The 27,071-nt window shown below is 34.5% G+C and overlaps 1 protein-coding gene across 5 annotated transcripts in view; it reads left to right on the top strand.

The window, feature by feature from the left end:
* The window catches only part of ROBO2 (roundabout guidance receptor 2), a 1,307,581-nt gene that overhangs the window by 1,157,362 nt on the left and 123,148 nt on the right, over positions 1–27,071 (top strand). For all 5 annotated transcript variants that reach the window (XM_037059032.1, XM_037059034.1, XM_037059035.1 and 2 more), the window contains exons 6-7: positions 19,168–19,295; positions 23,856–23,867. In XM_037059032.1, coding sequence (XP_036914927.1) covers positions 19,168–19,295; positions 23,856–23,867 — 140 coding nt within the window. The remainder of the gene's footprint in view (positions 1–19,167; positions 19,296–23,855; positions 23,868–27,071) is intronic.

The raw sequence follows: 27,071 nt of genomic DNA, 5'->3' as shown, positions 1-27,071 counted from the left end.
CATGACTAGATTGAGTTTGTGGGATTTTAGGAAGAGAGCCCCAGAGAATGCCTTTTTCATCCCTCGATATCAAGGGTTCCATGACATCCAAGGGTACATGATATCAATGTGGTGATCTTACAGTTTTTAATTCTTAAACACCATCCAATTGACAAAGACTTCAAAAATAAGAAGCATTAAAAGTATGTTGCATTTGAAAGTGCCTGTGTCTTTGAATTAAGCTAAACCAAACTTTAAGCATAGTTTGGTTGGTTCCCATATTGCTCTAAGTCAGCGATTTCCGACCGGTGTGCTGCAACACGTTTTAAAATATGTGGTACCTGATGATGTGACCAAGAGCACTGACCTCTTTTCCCTGAGAGTGTCAAGTAAAAAAATGACAACAGCCAACGCAACAATAGCTGTCCAGTGTGAACGAATCAAAATCATACCTGTTTTTTGTCACATTGGCAAAAAATGTTTGGTGTGCCGCAGAGTTTTAATATTTAGTTGACGTGTGCCATGAGATGGAAAAAAAAAAGGTTGAAAATCACTGCTCTAGGTGTTAGGTCATAAACCTGACAACTTTAGTTGCTGCAATATTCTCCAAATCTTGACAGGTCCATTTGCTATAAGGTTCAAATAATACATACAAATCAAACAAAGGGGTTAAAATGACGTATCTCGAAAGTGTGAAATGTAGGCCTCCAAAGATAAGGTTGAAACTAAGAAATCTTAGCCCTGCTAACCTCCCTTAGAACATTTTTATACATTCAGCCTCCTGATTCTTCCATTCCTGGTATGGGAGTGCTGTGGTGCTTTGTGTGACCAGCTAATATTTTTAAAGTAATAACCAAATGGAAATGCTGTGTAAGCTTTAAATTGTATGTTAGAAAGGCTTAAAGCAAGGATCAGTGAAATATAGAAATTGAGGTCAGTATTTTTATCATGATAGATGGCATGTACTTTTTCTTCAATTTTCAATCTTTAAATGGTATTTCAGAGAAGCTTATTCATTCTTACATTTGGGTTCATTGGCATAATCTTCACTTATGCATATAGTGAGGGGGAAAGAGACCTCTTTACTCGGTGAGGAATAACAGAAGTGACTTCTAGCCAACTGTAGCCTAAATAAACAACATTGATTCTATTACACTATTTTAGGTCTCCGACCAGGGAGATGGCCATTGTTCTTGTGTGAGCAATTGTGAGGAGGGGTGTGGAGGATGGCGTTTCTTTGGCACCACATTTAATGTAATTTGAATGAGGTTTGTGTAGTGGTTCACGCTTAACACATTTATAGTAAAGCTTTGTAGGGCAGCTGCATAGCCTGTAATTACTGTGTAAGTAATATATGACTATTTTTCTTTTGGAGACAAGAAAGCTTTTCAATTCAAGTTTAAATGTATGAAATGCTGTGATAGCTATTTAAACCTTCAACACAGAAGAAGTTATCTGTGCCAACCTTTCAGTAACCAGGATGAATTAAGGGAGTATTTTTTCTTTCCCATAAAAATATATTTTAAGTAGTACCCATATGCCTCTTTCTTTGATTTAGCCTTAAGCTCCTACCCTTTCTCAGTAACCATCTTTAACGAAATTAATGAAACAGTATACCTTTGCTGAGTAGTATTAGGGCATTGGAAAATTTTTTTTTGTATCCTTGCCTGAGGACATTTTTTCACTGCTTTTTAGAGGAACAGAAAGGGAGAGAAAGATACAATGATGTGAGAGACATCGATTGATTCCCTCCCATATGCCCACAGACTGGGCAACACACCTGCAACCTATGCATGTATCCTCACTGAAAATTGAGCCCTCAGCCTTTTGAGATGATGCTTCAACCAGCTGAGTCACACTGGCTAGGGCAATACATTTTTTGATTAGATGAATGTTTCAGAGAGATGGGGAAAGTATTAGTTTTCAAGACTAACAATAATCCTGATGACCAACCAGGGAAATTTATTATATATTTGGACATTTTTGATATGACAAAGGTATAAAACAGCAAGGAGACTCATTTCTTATATACTACCATTAAAATATCAACTGCTTGCAGAAACGTATAAGATACTATTGCTTCCCAGTTGAAGATTTCAAAAAGAATTCTATTTCCCTTTTTTAAAGACTGTATCAAGTATCGATATCTTTTTTCCAGAAGGTCTCAATATATAGGTGCTCAAATAAATCAATACTGACTTATCTAGGTGAAAAGTATTTTATGCACCAATATGAAAATATGCCATGGCCTGTGTGGCTCAGTAGATTGAGTGCCAGCCTGTGAACCAAAGGTCTCTGGTTTGATTCCCAGTCAGGACACATGCCTGGGTTGCAGGCCAGGTCCCCAGTAGGGGACACACAAGAGGCAACCACATATTGATATTTCTGTTTTTTTCTCCCTTCTTTCCCCTCTCTTTAAAAACAATTAATAAAATATTTTTACTGTGAGTAAGGGGAACAAAATGAGGAGATAAGAGGAATTACCTTTTAGAGTTCAAAATGATTATGTTTTTAGAAGTATATATGTTTTCTTAAACCATAGTTTAAATTATAGAAGATACACTTTTACATTTACTTACATTCATTACTATGTTTGTAAAGTTCAGTGCTAGTCTGTGAAAAAGTCATTTTAAACAAAGTAAATAGTAAATATACTGTTATTATATGTTAACCAGATTGGATGATGTTGGAAAATATTTATATACTCAATACATTTAAGGAAATCAAAACTGAGGTAATCCTTGTTTCTTTCTTGGGTACCAGTTTTCTTTCTCAAGCAAACCAAGAGCTTTTTGCTAATTGATATAATTAATACTTTTATGATAAGGTACCTTCAACATATCTTTTCAGAAAGTGTTTCTTCTTATAGTAGTTGCCAGCATTTATAATGACAGGCTCAATATACCTACCACCTTAATTCATGTCCATGGTAACATTTTGAGATCTTTTATATTATTGTTACACCAAAATTTTAAAAAATTCATACTTATACATATATACTGAAGTGCTAAGAGAAATATTATATTGCATTAATATAAAAGAAACAATATAATCAATTTATAACCAAATAAATACAATAAAATTGAAATATAGCAATACTAAAATATTCTTTTCGATCACTTATTAGAGTGGAGAAAAACAATATCCCTTCTCAGAATTTCTGTAAGAAGTAGAGCAATTAATATAATTGCAGTTTCTTATCTATGCTTGTTAGTACAGTTTGTATTTCCCCTAATTATTAGTAGTTTTTTAAAAGTCTGTAAACAGGGGATTTAGCATATCCCATCAATCATGTAATTATTGGTATGTTGTGATTGGTTACCTCTGTGGTATTCCTTATTTTATTTTTATTTAATTTCTAAACTAACTCTAAAGTGACACTAACATCCTTAATAAGGATCTAGAGTACAGAAAGGAGTATTCATAATAGCTTGTCAGAGAAGAAAGGAAATACAGTATGCCATTTACATTCCTACGTATGCCTTTAAACTCTAACTGCAGTTGATGGCTTATCCATAGTGAATATAATTCATGAATATTTCATAAAAATAGAAAGAGACAAGAGAATAAGCGTTTCAAGATATATAGTGTAAAATTCTATCAATTTTCCTGAACCCACTGATAAATTCCTTTTTTGAAAGTGCAAGTCTATTTTAAGAGAGACGTTTTAGAGTTCTTAGTTCCATAAATGTGAGATTCAGCTAAATACATGACTCCTTAAGAAAAGGAACTGAATAGAACCACTTATAATTCCCCCTTTTTACACTAAATGGCCTTTTCCACTTAGCCCTGGAAAATGTTCTTGTGTTAATTGATTGGAGGCCCCATTGTTTAGAGCGTGTGCTTCTGGGATGCAGACGGGCTGAACAGCGCTCATCACCCTGCTGAGGAGATAGGCCTTCTTCTCATACAGTGTGGGCTTCAAGGACATGTGGTAATTTGGACTCCTGATAAATAACCACGCTGATTAGGTTGACTGGTCAAGATTGGTCAATTAAAATGGCTTTTGAAAAAGCAGGGGAAAATTGAGAGCAGGAGAAAGGCAATATATATATATTGCCTATATATTTCTATTGCCCAAATATATATATATATGTATATTACATTGTATGTGACACCTGAAAAGTGGACCAGTTGCTAAGATTCCCAAATATAAAGAAACGTGTAAATGAATATTCCATGATTTTTCAGCTACACAGATGTCTTAGCCATTTCTGTCTGAAAAAAAAATAGTACTGCATTGACAATTACCATGAGGTTTTTATATAAAGCAGCCACTAGCAGAAAGAATATTTGGGCCGTTGTCAGAAATGTTAGACATTAGGCTTGTTTTGACACTTTTGGATCATTCATCCTTTTAGTTATACTCCCACGTTCTGGAAATGATGTTTGACAGATTCCTCTACCACTAGCTAAGAGTGTGACCTTGAAGAAGCTATTTATGCTCTTTGTATTTTACATCCTGTTGATATGGACCAGTGACACGACAGGACTGATGATTAACCTGTGCTTTGACTCATGCGTATGGGGTGAATAACTATGCCATCCACTCTAACTCAGAGTGTTATTAAAACTATATAACTAAGTCAAAGCACTGTAAACACTATGCAATGGATGCACAGAACAGGTGTTCTGTCCCAGTATTACAAATTTGACTGACTCTTGGCATTCATTAGTAACACATGTAACTACAAGGAAAAACATACTTAAGGCTGAAAATANTGTTTAGAGCGTGTGCTTCTGGGATGCAGACGGGCTGAACAGCGCTCATCACCCTGCTGAGGAGATAGGCCTTCTTCTCATACAGCGTGGGCTTCAAGGACATGTGGTAATTTGGACTCCTGATAAATAACCATGCTGATTAGGTTGACTGGTCAAGATTGGTCAATTAAAATGGCTTTTGAAAAAGCAGGGGAAAATTGAGAGCAGGAGAAAGGCAATATAGATATATTGCCTATATATTTCTATTGCCCAAATATATATATATATGTATATTACATTGTATGTGACACCTGAAAAGTGGACCAGTTGCTAAGATTCCCAAATATAAAGAAACGTGTAAATGAATATTCCATGATTTTTCAGCTACACAGATGTCTTAGCCATTTCTGTCTGAAAAAAAAATAGTACTGCATTGACAATTACCATGAGGTTTTTATATAAAGCAGCCACTAGCAGAAAGAATATTTGGGCCGTTGTCAGAAATGTTAGACATTAGGCTTGTTTTGACACTTTTGGATCATTCATCCTTTTAGTTATACTCCCACGTTCTGGAAATGATGTTTGACAGATTCCTCTACCACTAGCTAAGAGTGTGACCTTGAAGAAGCTATTTATGCTCTTTGTATTTTACATCCTGTTGATATGGACCAGTGACACGACAGGACTGATGATTAACCTGTGCTTTGACTCATGCGTATGGGGTGAATAACTATGCCATCCACTCTAACTCAGAGTGTTATTAAAACTATATAACTAAGTCAAAGCACTGTAAACACTATGCAATGGATGCACAGAACAGGTGTTCTGTCCCAGTATTACAAATTTGACTGACTCTTGGCATTCATTAGTAACACATGTAACTACAAGGAAAAACATACTTAAGGCTGAAAATATAGACTATACAATTTTATGGACACTCTTTTTTTTGCCAATTAATTTCTAAAGACATAGATATAATATTATTGATTTCATAGATGATACATTTTGCTTTTAAATCACTTAGATTCATTTATAAATTTTACTGCCAGTTTGCCAAGCCTGGGAGTTGCCACCAATATTTCTACCCCTGGGGGATTGTGCGTGATCCAAATATTGTATCTCCGCCCCAGCACAGTAAAACATCTAGGCCCGGACTTTCAGATTTCACACTTACACTGTATTGTTTGTCTGCTGGTAATCAGAAAATCACCACTGTCATAGGAAGATTATGTAATGGCAAAGGGACACGCTTTTGGAGGATTTACCATTTGCCATGCACACTTCTCAATGCTTCCTGCAGACATTAGTTTCATTATTTTAAAGAATAGTGTTCCAGCATAATATTCATCTCATTTATGGAATATGGTAACAGAAGCTTAAAGCAGTTTCCAAAGAGACATATTAATACATTTTAGGGCCAGGACTTGATAGAATCTGTTCAGCATAAAATCTATATTTGAAACTAATGGGCTTCCTAATTATGCAATTATTATTTATGGGCTCGAGCCACTTACAAAGTTTATATTTTGAATAAACTTTTAGATCATCAGGAAGAAACACTACACTATGAATTACTTTATAGGAATACTATTATAGCATTACTGTTAAGAGCAATCTTTAGACCAATTCATAAGCCACACATAAAATGTCTTGACATTTTGAAAATCTAAACCTGGACCATCAGGTCAAGGTTACTTGCCCTGGAGGCTGGAGATACAGATTTTGTTTACAAACAGGATTAATTAGCAACTTTTAGAGGGATGCCAAAATGGCACTTTTTCTGTGTTTTCATCAAATAGGTGCTAATAGTTGCTGTTAACACAAAACTAATTGCCACCTACCGTGGGGAGTGCAAGTTGCCTTGTCCTGTGACAACATTGGCCCATCTGTTGAGAATCTCAGCTCACGAACAATGCAGGACCGGCATCCAATTTGGGCTCTGGCCAGTGGTCAGCTAACAAGCTGAGACACACTTGGAATAGGAAATGATTGAAGTCAGAGATGCTTTGCTGTCCATTAACTGGCAGCTCTTGAGTTGTATGAGAGCAAAGCCAAGACCAGGTGCCAGTTTGCAGAGCAAAAGGATCTGCCTGAGTGCCACCTGTCATGGGCGTGTGGGTGTCGTCCCACATAGGAGCCACAGCAGATGTGCTTCTTCCATCACAGCATGACTGGTTACATGTAAGAGGTTGGGGACTAGGGCATGTTACATATCAGAGCGTTCGGCTAGGCTGAGGTTGGGACTGGGGCAACATTTTACCTCTTACCCCAAACTGTAGGACAATCCAAAGGCTTACAAGGAGATAGTCGGAATGTTCCTCCCTACCCCACAGGTGAATATACTGGATATTTACCATTGAAGACACTCTCTCGTACCTGGGTTTTTAACCTTGACTGCAGACAAAATGTAAAAAGGAAAAGGTTATTTAATTGACTCTATTAACCCAAGTCCTTGCCTTCACAAGGCAATTTGTGGTTAGACTCAATTACACAATTTTAATCACCCTTAAGATATATTTCTGATTGGTTTTGTTGTTTCTGTTATTCTTATTAAGTTGAATTGCAATGTGGGGCTGCAAGATAAACTAGAATTGAGGAGATCAGTGTTCTTATCCCGGCTCTACTGAAATTCACCGTGTTATTTTAAGCAATTTATATGTTTCAGGAGCAGAGTCCACATCTGCAGAATGTGTGAGTTGGATTGGGTGGTTTCTGTGGTCCCTTTAAATTATGAAATGGCACGATTCTATGAATTGTAACAACTTAACTTAAAAAGTATGATAACACATTTTTATAGGAGTAAGAATGAAAACAGCAAATGGATAATAGGCCTAAAAAGAAAAAGCAAAATTACACATACGCCCATTACTAATGACAATTACTTTTTGTGTTTTCCATACAGTTGGTCAAATATATACAGATATAGTTTTTATTCAGAAAAATATTTGACCCTGAATGCTTATTTAGGTTTTTATAGCAGTAGTCTAGTACTAATCCAAAAGAGCTGTTTTTATTGCATTTGCCTTTTCTAGAAATATAATGTTAGTAGATTATACTTACATAGCACTTGCTCTATACCAGAAATGTTCTAGGAACTTTACGTTAATATATGTGTCCTTAGGACAATGCTCTGATGTAAGCACTATTATTATTCTTGTATTATAAATCAGAAAAATAAGACGAAGGGAGGAAGCATGACAAAGTCTGACTCCCTAGTCTGTATGTTTAAACACCGCCCATGTTGCTGGATGGGGGCTGCTCTTCTCCAGTCTCTGCTTGGGCCTGAAGATAGGAAAGGACAGCTCAGTAAAGCCTAGCCTGCCTGAGTTATTTCTGTCAGACACTCACAGAATGCATCTGCGTAATGAAGTGCATATTCAAGATTCTATAGTGTCCATCATAGTAATACTATTCAGTCATATATAAATTTTATATCACATGTAAATATAAATATTATATCACACGCATGTTTTTAAAAATAGAATAAATTAGTATTATTTTCTACTGTCCATTAAAATAATTTTTAAAACAAGTCTATCTTTATCCTTACAGAATATTTTAACTTAATATATTCATGTGGTTTTCTTTTTAACAGTGACTCTAGAAATAAAAATAAAGTCATTGGGAACACATCAAAAGCTAAAGAAATGCTTGCTGAGAGAATGTAATAGTGTGAGTGTATAAATTTAGAACTATGATATTTTAGGCATGATAATTCAATTTATCTTTTTTATATTGGCAGAGTTAAATTTACTGAGAGTGTTATTTTTTAAATGTTCTTCATATTATCAACAATTCTGTGGACAGTTATGAATTGGTAGGCAGAACTGAGTTTCCAGCTTCATATTTTCTACCAATGTGGTATTATTATTATTGTTATCATTATTTCTTATAATGGTTCCTCTGGAAAAGTTGCTGCTCTACCCAGCTATTTGACTTAACTGGTATGAATTGAAAAAGAAAAGAAAAGAAAATAGAGAATAACTTGAGATTCAGTATAACAATGACATGATGGATGAGGGTTATATCTTGGTTAATGTGTGAAGGAGATACAATTGTTAAAGATAAAAAAAAGGAGAATGAAATCTTTCAAAGTATTATAAGAATACATTCCACACAGTAGAATTAATTATTGGTGAAATTACCTCAGTCATTACATGAAATTAGTTCATTGGAACTTCATTTTAAAAGGACATATTTAGAAATTGGAGGATTGCTGCTGGGGAGAGGGAAAATTTGTTTGCCCAGAAATTAAAGGACAATACTAGGAGTCCCTTCTGAAAAGGTGAATCATTGTATGGATTATAGAATAGACCTGTGATGGGATCTCAGTATAGGAATGTTGCCAGTCATTCTTATGAGCAAGACTATTACAATCATAAAAGTTACTATAATAGCTTATCAACCCCCCAATTATTACATAATTTGTAGCAAGATGTCAGTTTTCTCAAATGAATAATAAAAATCTCCAATGTAGACTAATGAAATATATTTCAATGATTACTTCAAAAATAATTATATGTATTTACCACACATTTCTGTGTGTTGGTTTCACAACATATTTTATGAAGATGAGTTTGTTCTTACATATTTTAGTAGAGGGTATGAGATACATATACCATTAATTATTAAATAAAGCAAACTATATTAAAAGTATGATATATAAAACTCTGGGGTTTTAGAAAACAAAAGCACCTGTAGTTTTCACATGACACTGGAGATGGATTCAGAAAGGAAAATAGGATTCCCATGAGTGGAGCTGCAGAGAAGACAATTTCAAAGGATGGAAGCAAGAGGAGACATGTAGACCAACAGTTAGTGGTTCCATTTGCTGTCAGCGCAGTGGAGTGGCCCTTAAAGCCAGCCTGGTTAGTTCAGGCTTTATTATGAAAGTTTTTAGTGCCAAGTAATTTGTTTATCCTGCACATGCTATGAAATATGAATTCACAGAAGCACACTGAATAGAAATGTAACTTTGTTTTTATGTTTAGGAAATTCATCTTCATATTTATCTACAAGGTAGCTTGGAGTAGAGAAAGTTTGTGAGTAGGTGTACGTAGTAGGGAGTTATTTAAAAAGGTAGTTAGAGAATTATAATGGGATATTTCCTGTGAATACACAGTCATGGCTAATAATGCAAGTGGCACTGCAAAGAAAAGCTTTATTTTTTAGTTGGAAATTAATTGTAGGTCAGAGCTTATGGGAGAAGAGAGGTTAAGAGTAATATCAAGTTTTATAACTTGAGTGCCTGGAGGAAAGGTATTGTATTTCATAAAGAGAGAAATACAGGATTGGCTTAGTCTAATTAATTTTATTATATAGTAATATCATATGTCACTAAATCTAACTTAGAATTGTGTGTGAGATTCTACCATACCTGTGCTCATTGTTGAGGAAAAAATGGTAAATCAACTGTGATATGCCATCTATTAAAAAGGATTTCTAATTTCAGAGGTGTTAAAATATGAATAATGTGTATCTTAAAGTTGATTATTTTTTATGAAAGTAATAGCTAAGGCTCATAGTGCTTCACATGCAAGCAACTGATTTATTTAATTGTCACAATTAGCTTATGACATAGTTATTCCTACAATTCTTACTTTACAGCAAAGGAATCTGAGGGGCAACTTTAAGTGGCAGAGGGCAGATTGAAATCCAAGCACTCCAGCCCTAAAGTCCACTCTCTTAACTACTACACTGAAATAATTAATTTTTAAAGGATATCATACTAAAATAACAACAAAACAGTAATTTTCTTGAGAGCCCACTGGTTTCATACCAGGTATTCACATAGTTTATAATGAATCTTTTCAACAACCTTGACCAATGAATTGCTTCTTTAGCACAAGAGGAAACCAAAGCTTAGAGACAGTGAGCAACATGCTTAGCGTCTCAGGACCCATGGTTAGCAAAGCAGGGTTCAGACACTGGGTCTCTCTAACATGAAGAGCTGAGGTTCATTTCCCACTTGGGTCCTGGAAAACCCTCATTCCCTGTTTTGCTTTACAGCCTCTGGCTATTTTGTTTTGTTTTATTTTGTATTTCCATGTAACTAAGGGAAAAATCTCACCTAGTTAGAAAATGATTAGCATCATTACAAAATTATGCTAATCTCATCATTATTGAATTATTTCTTTCTTTCTCTTCAACGAACTTTTGCCATATTTATTTTTAATCTCCAACACCCAGCACTATATGTGGATTGCAGGACTCGCCAGATGCATATTCAGGGCAACAGTTCTCGTCTGGAGCTAATTTTGCTTCTCCCACTCTCAGCAATGCCTGGAGACATTTTCTGTTGCCACCATTGGGGAATTGGTACCACTGTCAGCTGATGGGGAGAGGTTAAGAATGGTGCTAAACAGGCCCTGGCTGCTGTAGCTCAGTGGATTGAGCGCGGGCCTGCGAACCACACAATTGCGGTTCAATTCCCGGTCAGGGCACATGCCTGGGTTGCAGGCCAGTTCCCAGCAGGGGACTCACGAGAGGCAACCATACATTGATATTTCTCTCCTTCTCTCCTTCTTTCCTTCCCTTCCCCTCTAAGGATAAATAAATAAAATCTTAAAAATAAATAAATAATAATCTTAAAAATAAATAAATAATATCTTAAAAAAAAGAATGGTGCTAAACATCCTAATATGCACAGGACAACTTTCACACCAAATAATAGTATGATCCCAAGTATTAACAGTGCTGAGTTTGAGAATCCCTTATTTAGCAGAAAAGATAAACCTGGGCATACTCACCTGAATGCTATTTGATATAATTTTTATTTTAGTTTGTAATGTTAGGGCAAAAATAATATGCAATCATTAAAAAACAGACTTCAAAGATAAAAGTCTTTATTATTATTATTATTATTATTATTATTACCTTAGCTGTGAAGGTATACTGGTGAGATGGGCACATGATATCATGTTTGGATGTGACATAATTATGTCATCACTGAATGCAAGAAGAAGGCCCTTTGTTTCACTAATGACTGAAGATAAATGTATTAAAGTAATCTCTGATCATTACATAGTTGTCAAAATGACAAAACTAATTAAGAGTTGCCTAATCCAAGAAGTATCTGAACATCCCTTTCCACGTAGACCTACCAACCTACAAGTTACATGTCACACTTAATGAGGGCAAGTGACCTTATGTAGCTGTGTTGACTTTCTAAATTGTTCTACAAGCACATTTCATGAGGAGGTTTCTGTGGGCAGAAGGAAAAGGAGAGAGCCATTTGAATCTTTCATAGCACTATCCAGACAGAACATCCCTGTGATAATGCAGAATCCACCCCCACCCCAATAACTCAGCAAGTGCTTGCCTTTAGCACCAGTGAAGGAGACTTAATGAGCTTTGTCTGGCCAAGAGCACAAGTCCACTAAGTAGTGGGCACATCCCAAAATCCCACATTGCAGTGCTTATTGCACAGTTGATCCCTCATGCAGCAGAGTACGAGAAGAATGGATGCTGCCTGTCAGAAAACATCCGGTCTGAGCTGTGAATTCTATGGATTCTCATAGATTTAATCCCCAAAGGCCTTTCCTAAAAGGAATGAAAGTTAAGATTAAATTCTAACTAAATGCACAACTGTAAGATATATTCACTTTTCCAAATGTGATGTTCCAGTTCCTAGTTGTATTGTAAAACCAACTTTTCTTAAACTAATTTAAGCCAATAAAATACTTACTTCTAAACTAAATATAATTTAACATATCTTTGCCACTTTATTTGTTCCAATACACTCTCTTTAATTGTGATATAATTGCATTTTTGATATAAATTTGTATGCTCTAATTAGTTAAAAAACGTATTGGAAGTAATACCTGCAATATTCTAAAAGTATTTAAAAGTTATACATCTGATTTTAATAATATGTTAAATGTTAGTAGAAAATTATTAGAAGAATAGTTGTATATTAAGGATGGCAATGAAAATTATTAAATATACCTTTTTGATTATAAACCAAAGGAAAATCTTAATATTTGTAGAGTGGTTTGAATTTGATCTTATGTGAGTATGGAAGGAAGAAGTATTTCACACACATACACAACCTATTTAACCTCTAAACTTTTAAGGGACTTAATTTAGTGAAAATCAGAATAACTATGGGGAATAGTAAAAGTTCTCTAAAGTTTTGAAAGCAATAATGTAATTTTCAATGATAGGTCATTGACCTATAATAAAATAATAATAATGATAATGCAATATATATATATATAGTCTACTCTAAAAATTAATACTTTTTATTTGTCAGGTAAATAGTGAATTTCATGTCAATGATAAAAATATGGAGTTCCAATTAATATGTGATATTATTGAAGGAATATCAGTGATAAGTATATATATATAATTTTTATCATATATATTTTATCTTAAAACTAGTTTTTATATTGCATGTTTTGGACCTCCCTTTTTTATTACTGCTGTTATCAAAATTGAATATCTTCATCTAGCCAACAGGTGTAGATGTGGTTACCGGTTTAAACCGTATATACATATAATGAGAATAGGTATGAGCAGGGTGATTCTCTTTAAGTTAGTATCTACTTTGAAGTACAGATTACTCCAGGTTTCTGTGCAATATGGTGTTAATTATGTTAATAGTCAATAACTAGAAGAAACTGAACACAGAGAAAATGCTTTGAAATAAAAAAATGATGAGTCGAACATACAATTTAAACAAACGTGGAGTCAAAGTTCAGAGGATTGAAAATAAAGTGATTCTTCATTTTCAAAGCATTCCCTGTGTTTTTAACAGCCTCTCCATGTACAGACGTGGCATTTTCTTTGATACTGAGAAACGAATATAAGCTTCCTCCTTCTACATACATGTAGCCTTCATTTACTCCTTCATGAACAAATTGATCTTGACTGCCTTGTAGGCTCAATTCACAGTACTGAGCTCTGAGGATACAACTGTGAACACAAGCCTTTGTTGAGCTTAAAATCAAGAGGTGTGGACAGACATTGAACAAATTAATCCTGTGTCAGTATGAGCAGAAGTAGCTAGTTAAAGGGAGAGAGTTTGGGGCCAGATGTAAGGATACAACACATGCAGAGATGCAGAGACAGGGGAAAGCTTGCAAATTCTGGAATATAGTTGGAGGACTGAGTGTAAGGAGATGATGGGGCGAGATGGGACTGGAGAGGCAACCAGGAACCAGTACAGGAAAAACATTCAGGCCAAGTGTGGAAGTCAGGACTTCTCTCTAGGGAGCCAGTCAAGAGTAAATTGAATATTTATTAGTCTGCTCTTGAGATATAAAGAGGTCATAAAGCAATATATTAATACTTGGGGCTTTGCCAGGCAAATGCAACAGAATTGCAGTGGGAAGAGAAAAGTAAGGATATTGGCAGGTGACTTAGAGACCATAGAATTTAAGTAGGATAGAAAAAGAAGTGATGATGCAAGGTTGATAGAAGTGGAGGAAGAGGTTCAGTTTGTACACTGATTAAAACAGTAGGAAGCATCTGTGGTTATAGTCCCAGACATTTGATTTCAAAGGTGGAGACATTCCAGTTGAGGATAAGATCTAGGATCCTGCTATGAGACAGTGGCCCACAGGACATGCAGTCAGTATCATGGGGGGAGGAGATACAATTCAAGTGAAGGGCAATTGTGCCCTTCCGGAGGCATTTATTGGGTATTTCCTTTATGCCAGGTTCAAGTCTTAACACTCTGAAATTATTAACTCATTTAATGCTTAAAAGAGCCACATGGAATAAGTCCTATAAATCATTATATTTCCTAAAGAGAAAGAAATGCTAGTTTCTATTTGAAAACTGAACAACCTGATGCCTCTTCAGTGGATAGAATTTTGTTTCATTTTGCTTTGTTTTACTTTCATGAGAGAGAATAAATAACTCATTATAAAGAGCTGCCGAGTAACTGCTGTGTGTCGAGCACTGAGGAGTCATGCGGGGTGGTGGGGAGTGTGCTTTCACCTGCATGCACCCTTGCACCTACCCCCAGGAAGAGCCATATTTCCCTTACGGCATAGACATGAGGATAAAACTCTAAGAAAACGAGACAGGATGTTTTAGAAATCAGTGAGCAGGTAGTTCAGAAGGCAGATTGAAAAATTTTGTGGAAGTGACTACAAAAAGTTTTTGAGAGGTTATATCAGAGATGACGAAACTCACTGCAGAGAAGGTGAAAAATGAGAGAAAAAGATAACAGGAGAAAATGGAAACATGGGGGTGACTAAGGGCAACAGTCTGTGAACTTCACAGTTGTCCACAAATTTGTCAAGAGAATTAAGCCCTGGAGTCTTCATTGTCTGTCATAGGTTAGAAGATGGCAGAGACAGGGACATCCCGAAGACAGTCACAGCCTGCAGTGGCAGTAACTTGCAGGCACTTCAGTTTGGGGTGAGCGGGATGCTTTGGCCTTTCTGGGAGGGCTCAGCTGCGGTTTGGTTTAATTGCTCAAGCTCCAGAAACAGGTTGTAGTTCAAGGTGCTGGGTGTCCTGATCCCTTGGCTGTGGTCTTGGGCCTAATTACCCTATGATCTGAAATCTGCACTTCATTAAGTCAACTATTGTTACCCTATTGTGGATGTTTTAAAACATATTTTTGCGTGTTTGTTTTAGCTTTTTAGTTGGAAAATTATCCTGCTCTCTCAGCTGTGCTAAAGAGAGACCTAGTATAGGAGTTTTCCATGTGTAGGTCAGGCTGAGAAGGGTCCGAGTAACAATGATAGCATTTAAGGAAAGACAAGGGAGCCTAAAGTATTGTTTAGATATTTAAGGGAGAGCCAAAATGCCCTTATAGTTCAAGTTTCACTTTGGTTTTCAGTTAGAGGTTTCCATAACAGAACAGCAAATTCTGTTCAGAGACCACCTTGCCTCTTATTATTTCCATACAAATCTAATCTTTCAAGATTTTTATGACCTTTCCTTGTTCAATGAATGTTACATTAATTTTATTTTTTACAAGGATATCTGTCCTTTAATACTGCTCTTAATTGACCTGCCCAGAATGCTTGCAATCTGGAACCTGAAAGAATAAGTAAAGATTCCTTTACCCAAAAGGTAAACATTAGCCTGCATTATAATTGTAGATAAAAAGAAGGCTGTGAACCAAGTTGGCTATAGTGTGTAGTAAACTTGACTCAGTTTTCCTTTGCCTGTAAAATACTAAGGCCGATAATGCTTATTTTAATGCCCCAGACTTCAGTTGTGATTTAAGAGCTTAACTTTAGGATGCAGCTTAATATTAAAGATTAAGAAAATATCACCTGAGATTTAAGTTGCCAAGAAGCATTTATATGAGTTTTAATAACAAATGTTGTCTGTGGAAGGATTTTGAAAAACCATAAGGAGAAAAAAACATTTCAGGAAAGTTGAGCTTCTTTTCCTATTTTCAGCTCTCAAAAGAAGCAGAAGATTTAAATTCTCCCAAAATGTTTATGTTTTATAGAAGAGTGCCTTGATTCAAAGTTGTATGTTATTAAAATGCACTTTTTTGGCCAACTGAAATATGCATCATTACCGACATGTAAATGGATGTGTCTGCATTTTTACTGTAATCCAGACAGTGGCATTGAGTAGTTTAACATTGTGTCTTTAATTATCCACGAATGATTTTATAGGAGTAATATGTGACTTTTATCCTAAAACTCTTCTTTTTAAAGCAGGCAATAAACTTTGTGACATTTTCATATAAAAGGCCCATAGTTACATTTATTGAATTATGGAACTGTGGACTTCCCATTATTGCAACATTTATTTTCTGAAAGAGTCTAAAAGTTTTAAGATAATATTCAGCTATGTGGATTGAGTACAAGTCTTTTGAAAACTGAAAACAAACTTTTCAAGTCTCCCTAAAAAGAAAGACACATTTACTTGCATAGACATTAAATGTTTCCTGGTTAAATTCCTAGTTTTTACTCTTGACCAACTTAATGATTAATAAAGCAGATACGCAATAAAATTTTATGTGCTAAGTCAAAACACTTGTTCTACAATTGGAGCCAGACATCTTATAATAAGAAGTAGTGGGTGGTTTCAAAAGCTAAAAGTGTTGAGAAAATAAATTTTCTTCCGTGAAAGACAGAGGTGCTTTAGAGATGAGAACAGCGATCCAGGAAGTTGTATTAGTGTAGGGCTCTCACATAATCCAGACAAGGCAATAGGCAGGCTTGAACTGAACATGGAAAAATTCCACGTTGTAATAAAATTTGTAGTGTATTATTTTGTTGTTCTTTTCACTTTCCAAATTCTGAAGCTATTGTGGAAGATTTGGAGGGAGAGGTCCCTAAATTAGCTGAATTATATTTGCAAAAGCCAGGGAATCATGAGAAGTTTTTACCCTAGAAGATTATCATGCATCAGAGATTGCAAAGTTAGAGAAATGTATGAAATGTGATCATGTTATGAAGTTTACAGTTTTTCAAGTCACTTCTGATATTTTCAAAGTAAATTTAGATTTATAGGAAATTTTTTCAAAAGAGAAAGTTTCTTTAGGAGAAAGAAACAAAATAGATTCTTTCACTTAAAATTGAAAGTGATTATAAAATACAGTACTCTTTTTCTTAAAAACATAATGTTTCTCTTTTGCAATACTTTCAAGATTATTCATCAAATATAAGATCACACACAAACAAACCTTACATATAAGCAGTTGTTTTAAGTATTAAAATAAGTTTATTTTGTTTTGTTTATTATTTAGCAGAACAGATGGTAATGGTTTTGACACAATTTAGTTTTCTTTTCCTTTTTTATTCCTTTGGGAAAAAAACAACACAAAACCAGAGCTTCTTTTCCCACTTTGTCACAGCTGGTTACCAATCAATCTCAATTCACGGTACAGTGATGATAGCACATGTTGTCCAGGGGCCAGATCTGATTGGGTTGCATTTTTCAGCAGCGTTTCATATCAGGGAAAAAAGGTATCTGTGTGGTGGGGGCTGTCAGCACACGATTGTACAACTGCCATTAATCAAACCTGGCAACAATGCCTGCCTTTATACAAGGCTGAGACTGGCAGATTTCACAATCAGAATCGCCCGATTTCTGTAAAGATTTCCACACCGGTAATGTTTTTTCATCCATTTCTTTTTGTGTGTTGTTTTTAATTAAAGTCAGATGATACCTCGTACATGTTGATTATATATAATACTATACCATGTTCAAAAAGTAGTTTGTTAGTTTTTACCAAAGTGTGCACTCTAGTTATTTGAAATGCCTTCTCGGCTATTTAAAAAAGGCTAAGCACATTTCAGGAAGAAATTTAAGTCTATTAGATTGTTCGGTTAAACACTAATTTTAAAATGCTTATATGTTAGTAAACACATTATGAACGGCCAAGGATTTCATTTGCTTTTAGATTAATATTGAGCAAACTACTGATGAAGTTTGTCTCTGGAGTTTTTGAAACTTAGCACAAAGTGCAGACATGTGCACCTGCCCGGCGCACACGCACACAGAACAATGAACACACACACCCAACGAAGCGCTGTATTGCTCTGTGTTAAAAAATAAATGTACTTGCTGCAGAGATACTATCGCAGTCTCTTTATAACTCGTGACGGCAATCTTAGCATCTTTTATAAAATGGTGTTTGGAAATAGGCATTTTCTTTGTCGTTTGTTGTTGTGAAATCATACATTAAACTCTGCTCCGGACTGTAAAGAAGTATTTAAATGTAGGAAACTATGATTCATAATTTTGCATATTACTTAGTCAATATTTGCTCTCTGGGAAAATGAACATTTCTCTCCAAATACCCAATGTAATAGTGCAAAGCATCGATGAGACTACTCTGGGGCCTATACCAATGTATCCAAAGCAAAATACAAGAAGTAAGGCCACATTTATTGGACCTGTGGAAACATTTAACATCTAATTGCTTGTGAAATATGTGGTTTTAGGAAATAAATTGCTGTTGCAGGGAAACCATGACCCATTTGGGAAAGAGCTGAGAGTATACGTTCTAGAATCACTTGAAGGGATATTGGTGTTCTAAGAGTTAATTTTGCTAATTAAATAAAAATCATTGACTTTTTAACTCTTGCAGCGAATGCTTGTTTTGTCAGTTTGCCAACAATGAAGATAATAAATTTCTCCTTTGAATATCTAAGTTATCTTATATTCAAGACACCTAAAAATTAAATCATATTTGAACCCAGTGTAACTTATAGAATGATAGACTATAACTCATGAAGAAGCAAATACATACTACTTATTTGTTGTCTAAGAATTACCAAAAATGTGCTAGTAATACATTTGATAATTTGGAAGTGGCAAAAATTATATACATATAAAAAATAGATAACTGATCATCAAGCATGTGGAGAATCACATGTAAAGTTAATGATCTTATTAGCAATACCTTTAATCTAAGCATTGTCCTTTATGGCTGAATGTTGTGTGTATGTGTGTGTGTGTACTGTATATTGTTTCAGGAAAAATACAGTAGAAATATGAAGTGTTATCTAAATATAACTAAAGCTATTTAATAAAGCCAATTTATATTCTAAACAGGTATGACATCAAAGATGATTACACACTGAGAATTAAAAAGGCCTTGAGCACAGATGAAGGCACCTACATGTGTATTGCCGAGAACCGGGTTGGAAAAGTGGAAGCCTCTGCTACCCTCACAGTTCGAGGTAAGAGACCTAAGATGTGTAATATAACAGAGCCAGAAGACTGACACTTGATTAAATGGGCGAGTAAACTCACAATCAAAATAATAGGTTACACTTTTTATTATTACATTAAAATGGCTAGATTTGTGTCTACTATACTATTCATTGAAATAAAATTACTTTCAAATTTGGGTTCAAATGGATAATATTTGAAGCAGTTAATTTTATATAATTAATAATAGCTAATATGATTTTTAAATAAATCTTAAAAATTGATAATACACTAATGTTTTATATTTCCATTTCTTTGAACTATTTACTGTTTTTAAATGTTGCTAGTTCCATAAGTACTTTGGTTTTTTGTTTACTAGTTTGTCACTTTATATTAGCAGAGTACTGTTTTGAAATTCTTTTTTTGTTTCAGCATTCAAAAAGCAATTTGAAAAGAAAAAAAAAAACTAACACTGCTTTCCAAGGTGAAAAATGGATGTAAAGCAGCTCCCACATTGAGAAAATCTGATTTAGAGAGTGATTCGTGAAGTTCATTGGCCTTAAACAATTGAAATAGTCAGTGCTTCTCCTGTAACAACTTTCACTTTCTGGGTGTCATGCACTTTCTCAGTCATGGAATACTGTTCATTTACAGATTCCCTGGAATTGCCTCTAAGTGAAAGAAAACATTATTCAACCCTGCAGTGAGCTAGAATGAATAAACTCTGTTCCAGGTGGTGCCCATGAGCCACATGAGTAAATTACATAACCAAGGTACCAAGCAGTACCATCTCGACAGCCACATTTAAGTCTCGCCAAATAGACTCTAACCTGTGGCTTCGTTTATGCTATCAGAGAACTTCAAACAGAAACAGGCAAGCGCATCCATCCCCTGCTCAGTCTTTCAGCCTTCCTCCCACTACTCTAACGGGTGCCTCCTCTGCTCAGCCTTTCTGAGAAGGAGGTTGGGTGCTTGGTTTCATCCAGGTCTCCGTTACAGCTCACCTGCTCAGTCATATACCTCCTGCTCTTGCTCAGCTTTGCTCCTGGAAGTTTTCATAAGATTAAAAGAAAGATGTGGAGGAATTTGGATTGATGATCCTCCATCTGGTAAGAAAAATTATTTTTGTCAGGTCTACGATTTGGGCATCAAATCATTTAAAACAAAACAAAACAAAACAAAAACTTTCCTTCCTCCAAGTAACTATTAGGGGACATACGCTCTCTATATAGATTACCTGGAAAATATTGCTGATTTCCATCATGTCCAATTGCTCCATTTCTATTCAACCTAGTTTACTTTTTCCTCCTTTTTGGTGTGAACTGAAATATAAAACAAACTTAGACAAAATTGGCAAGCTAGTTGCTTGAAAAGATTTTCATTCTTCATTAGATTTCAGATGATAAACAGCTATGATCAGAGAACAGTTGAATATACATACTGATTATGTATGGCCAGAAACTGAGTCCACATAACCCTCTTTACTGTATTTAACCTACATTCTCTGTAGGTGTTTTATATTTATGCATGTATTTGTTTATTTTTCTCTAGGCAGTCCTTTGCAAAAACATTCACTTGACCAAATTTCCCCCAAAGTTTGTTTGTTTTTTCTGAAGTAAATGGAAAAAAATAAACACCCAACCAAGAAATGTTCCATTCAGAAAATATTTGCTGACTAAACAAATGGTGAGAAAATGTGAGGAGTTGTTTGTTTGAAGAAGCAGCAGGGTTCCTTCATACTTGAATGCCTGCGTGAATGAGACTTGAAGTGGTCTGTTTGCTTTAAGATCTTTCCCAGCTAATTGTTTTCATAATTTGTTGAAAGTTTCAGGTTTAACATTTCCCTTAACAAAGCATGCATGAACTTTTGAAGCTAGCTTAAAAGACTAATAGAGTTGTTTGCTTGTAATACGATTTTTAAAAAAGCGGCAAACCATCATCAATGTTTTCTTCCCTAATCTGTGTCCTGTGTCCTGAATTGGACAGTTTAATCTGTGTCATATGTTTTTATGACTCTTCCAACACCGAAACTTCATGATGTTACAGAAAAAAGTCTCCATAATACAATAAAAGATGAAGTCAATATTGTTGAAAATATTTTATCATTAGAAAAAACAGTTGGAATTTCTCATGCTAAGAGGTTAACAAGAAAAAAATATAGCATCTACAACATATTTTTTCTTGGGCTCATTTTTCTATGCACATAAAGGAAACATTCAGCCCTTCTCTGGCTTGCTTTATTAAACCAGGGTCAACTGACCCAAGAGGCCACATCTATTTTCATCAATTTAATGTAGGGACACGTTTAGTTTGATTTGCTGATTTTGAAAACATTCACCTGCTGGGGTTTCTTTTTGTTTGTTTGTTTTTTCAGGATGAAATGTTGCTGTGTAACAAAGACAAGAGATTTTATTGTGATAGTTCTGCTAAAATTTTATCATGTTCCCTTTAGCCAATTGGGGGAAGAAGTTTTATAGTCAAAATCTGAAAGAGTGATTATTCAATGGTTAGTTTTCCACTTCAAAAATATGGTTAAAATAAGCTATAAAACTAAAAATGTCAGAAGACAGACCTGCTAGCATTTATATTCTAATCAAATAATTCAAAATCTCACAGAACTTTTTTTAATTGGCTTCAAAAATGCATTAAAACAAACTGCATATTTGTAAACACAATTTTCCCCATTTTTCAATTGTTCAAATTGGCTTCGCATAAATTAAGGTTTTTTTTAAAATAACCGTGTTGCTCCTATGGCAATAAGTGATCATTTTTTAAACTATTCTAGATGAAGTGAAAGAGAAATATATGTTATTTCTTTAAAAAATAATTTTTCTCCATGGCTTCTTCTTTGTCACTTCTTAATATCATAGATACAAAATGCCTTTTTGTTTCTATATATCAGAAACATTATGTTTGAGATTCTGCTTAGAGTGGCCCATGAAAAATGCAAATTAAAAAATGAAAGATGGTTATTTGTCTACTGGACATTGGCAGAATTAAGAGAAATCTTATCAGTTAGAATAAGCTACAGTCGTATAATGTTAGTTTGTTGTCTTGTTTTTGGTTACTGTTTTTATATGTCCTCCAAACCAAAGAAAGAAAAGAGAAGAGAAAAGAAAAGGGAGGGGAGAGGAGGGGAGGGGAGGGGAGGAGAGGGGAGGGAAGGGAAGGGAAAGAGGAAGAGAGAGAAAGAAAGGAAGAAATTGTGCATTGGGAGACTTCTCTTCTTGCTACTATAGTAAACCAGTCATAGACTATGAAGCACACTAGAGTTTCACCGTTAGAATTTTCATACTGCTACTATAATTGGTTTATTCTTCTTTGAATTGTCTTAATCTTCCCCCTTTTTAATTGTGAATAATATTAAAAGACCATGGATCTCACATAAAAGAAGCTTTAGTACTGTTCAGAGATTGCACAATGCTAGTACTGTGATGTTTGCTGAGTGAATGAATGCCTAGCAATATGGTTTGACTGGCCATATGTATCTCACCAGACCCAATGAGAGAGCATCAAGACAAAACTCCCCACCAATGCTGAGGTCATGTTTTATACACACTAGAACTTTGTTCTCTAGGATATGGGTAAAACACTTGTCAAATAAGTTTGTATTTTAATGTAAGATTTCATAAAAGTTTAAATGCTACTAAATGTATTTCTTTTTCATGTCAATAATGGGACTATATGTTCTCTATTTGCCCATTGCTTTTATATAAAGTGGTTCATTATCTAAATAGATTTGGCAATATTCATTTAAAAATATCATTAATATCATTAATGATATTAAAAAATATCATTACGTGTGCCTCTTACAATTTCTGTGCATTCACCATAGAGGCAAACTATTGCTACTGATTTTAGTGATTGAAAGTTACAGTATAATAAAAAACAATAATTTGTTGAAGAAGCAGCTTGAACGCCATTCTCAGTGTGAACAAGAATCAACTTGTCAGTCATTGTTTCCTGCCGTCTGCCAAAATAAGGAAAAGCTTAGCAGTAGTTAGGGAGTTACTCAGTTGAAATCTCTAAGGATGTTCCAACCTATTTGTTATATTTTCATCCACCCTGTCCAGGGATGAAAAGTGATGTGATCTTAACTTATTACTGGCTGAAAGGCAGCATCAGGGGCTTTTCTGTAGTTCTGTAATGGTTCTGACTAACCATGCTTAAAATCCAATTGCTATTTAAATCAGACAGTGAGGCCTTCTTTTATTGACATGACATTTGCTAGTCTGTGACTTGAATAGTTATATTCATCAGATTCTTAACTTTGTAGTACTACAGGGCTGTTTAACTCTGAAATGATCTTTGAATTTATAACTATAATAAGTGATGGCAATATGACTTTACATAAAATCTGTCAAATTGCTTGTAGTTAATCCTGGGGTGCAAAATAATTATTTTCTTAGAATTACATTTATAACTTTCCGTTTTATCGAACTCAGACATCCTGTTCCTAGTGGAATTGTGACTAGAAATCACCCTACTGTCCATATTTAAATGTAACATGACACATCACACATTCTGATAATTTTCTTTTTTTTTAATTTCTTTTTTATGTTCTCACCACACCATTGTAATGTCTACAGCTCGCCCCGTTGGTAAGTAGCCATCCTTCTATCCATTTAGCATGGCTTTGTACAATGCTTCATAACTCATGCATAGCTCAATATGATAGAATGAAAAGTAATTGTTCACCCAAGTTAAAATATTACTTGTGGAACTCTCTTCTGTAAAAGTTGTTCCTGATCTTTTCATTACTTTGATAAATTGTTTTGTAATGACTTTTGCTACTTAATAGGTAACAATTTTCTTTAAAAGAATATCTGAATGGTTAATATTATAAACTGCTAACTTTTCTTGAGAAAAATACGATACTTCCTTTTTCTTGTATATATAAAATAATTCCCATTTATACGTGTTATTCAAAACATTAGTTATGAGTGAACTAAATGAAGTTTTATTATTTTATGTACTCTAATTAAGCCGTGTGGTCTTCGCTTTTTAAGAGCATTTTAACTGCTGCATAATTACTATCTGCATGCCTGTTTAAATGAAATTTAGTAAAATGCTTCAAGTTATTATAGCTACTTACACTAAGGAAAAAAGGGAGATATGAGCTATATTATTTGGCATGAAAAGTTTTTGGTTTTACTGTATTTCATCCTTCATTTGGCTTTGCAAAATTGAGGTTAGGAGCTTTTGCTTACAGTAATGTATGTGGTCATTATCTGTAAATATTTGTAAGATAAATTATTTTTAATTAATTGATTTAATAACCTTTCTGCATTTTTTAAAGTTTAGTTTAACCAATCAGTAAATGTGCTTAAGTAAAAGAAATCTTGGTAATTGTGTTGTTAGTAAATGAATAGATGGTTGAATAAATAAGTGGAAGGATGGTTGCATGAATAAATGAATGTAGTACATTGCTTCTTTACTACACCAAGACATACCTCAATAATTCATTCAGTTTAACACAGCTTTGTAAATGGTCCATTGAACTTCAAAAGCTTTCTTAATATACTGGCTTGACATTGTTTGATGCATATTGGTCAAACTCATAAACTCTTGTCCTGTTAGTTGAAACATTAACAAACTTTGTTTTTATATAGTATGGTCTTACATGGTTAGAAAATTCATTAAAATAGAACTTGGGCTTTCCAATCTGAATTTTTGCTCTGTGGTATTTGAGCAGTACTTTCTTTGTCAGTTATTTAATATCCCTGATCCTCAAATACTTTCTTTATAAAATGAAAGGAATAATACTAACTTATTAAAGCTGCTGTAGGAGTGCACTTAGTTCAAGATTGATAATTAAGTAAAATCGTTTGTATGCCAACATTGGTTAATATATTCCTAGTTTTGAGACATAATATTTCATATTTTAATGTTTTAAAAATATAGTTATGGCTTACAGTTAGTTGTACATAAATTGCAGACTTTTTTGAAACACAGTTATTAAGTTGGTCATGCATTTTACAAGTGATGTTAAAAATCAAGAAGTACAGCCCTGGCTGGCATAGCTCAGTGGATTGAGTGCGGGCCTGTGAACCAGATGATCATGGTTTGATTCCCAGTCAGGGCACATGCCTGGGTTGCAGGCCGGTTTCCAGCAGGGGACGCAGGAGAGGCAACCATACCTTGGTACTTCTCTCCTTCTCTCCTTCCCTTCCCCTCTAAAAAATAAATAAATAAAATCTTTAAAAAATTAAGAAGTAGGTTATAGTTTCTAAACATCGTTTGTTTGTATTCATAAGAATTTATATCATATGGTATCAATATTATGGTGTGGCATCTAAAATTAAGAAGTGAATGTGAAAGAATGAAATAATTTTGAAAACAGGACAAGTCACATTTGTTATGTAAATCTCTATATAGAGAAACCAGCCGTGGCTGGTGTAGCTCAGCGGATTGAGCGCGGGCCTGCGAACCACAGGATCACAGTTCGATTTCCGGTCAGGGCACATGCCTGGGTTGCAGGCCAGTTCCCAACAAGCGCTGCACGAGAGGCAACTATACATTAATGTTTCTCTCTCTCTCTCCTTCCTTTTCCCTCTAAAGATAAATAAATAAAATATTTAAAAAAAGAGAGAAACCATATGCTAATGAACCATGATCACTTGTTTTGTATTATTTCTTGTTTCCCCTAAAATAGAACAATTTGTTAGTAATTTCCAATATATTTTTAAACTCATAAATGAAAAATGCATTGATTAGAAACTGTGATGTACAGAGAATATTGAGATGCATTTGTCACCTATGAAGTATTTCAAAAATTATTTCTGTTTCTTTTTCTTGTTTAAAATGATTGCTTAAAGTTCCATTGGACTGGAACTAAAGAATAGCTTCTTGACACATTATACTTTATTCTGGGAAAGTCTGTCATTTCATACATCTATCTTGAATGACTTATGACAATGTTCAGAAATATAAAGAACCATACTTTAAACTTGACAACTACTATTAAATTTTGAACACTGAATGATAGATATTCTTTTATTGGCTCACCAGAGAAGAAACTGATAACGAGGAAATTAGCCTGTTTTTTCTTTGCATCAACTTTTTACATAAGCTTTAATTCAGGGACTATAGGTATGTCAACTTAGAGTGAAAGGTCAGAAGATGCAAATCAAATCAAATTAAATATTGAAATAATACAGAACTACACTGATATCAGTATTTGTGAGTGGACTAAAATGTAAATTTTTCAACTTTGAATCTCTTACCAGTATTTTTAAGGGCCTTCTAGAAAGTAAAAACCACAGAAAAGTGGGAAGAGGAAATAATCTTTTAATTCCAGAATAAATTAACTGAACCAAGATACCAAGTATACTAAGCTTAGAGAAAATTAGTGGGTTGTCCTTGTCTAAACCTTTCAAGTAAAAATTAGAAATATATGCAGATTTTAGAATACTAAGGATTCAGAAACCAATGTCTGTGCAGAAGGTCCATTTAGAAATCATTACAAACCCCCAAATCAAGAGTTCTGTCCAAATGCATGCCTTCTATGAGCTGCGTTTGAGTTAAAGAATTGGCATCTCTAGACATTTTCACAATAGAAATAAACACTTTTCTGGCCTATACTTTTGAGAGAGTAAGAATAAGTCTTTAGCAGATCCTCTGCGTGGAAAAATTTACTGAAAATAGACAGTTACATATTTGCCAATAGAGGACAGTTATTCTCCAGATTTCACTTACTCATCTTCCGTGTCATCAACATCTCAAAAAGGACCCTTTAATACAAAATCCATATTTGCTGCTTACCACCAAATCTAGACAAATGCTACTTTGATCATTAAAAATCC

This window comes from Sturnira hondurensis, unplaced genomic scaffold (assembly GCF_014824575.4).
Source record: "Sturnira hondurensis isolate 20B ecotype Veracruz unplaced genomic scaffold, ASM1482457v3 Scaffold0010428, whole genome shotgun sequence".
Lineage (NCBI taxonomy): Eukaryota > Metazoa > Chordata > Mammalia > Chiroptera > Phyllostomidae > Sturnira > Sturnira hondurensis.
Note: the sequence above shows the minus strand (reverse complement) of the source record. Positions and strands in the feature narration are given on the sequence as shown.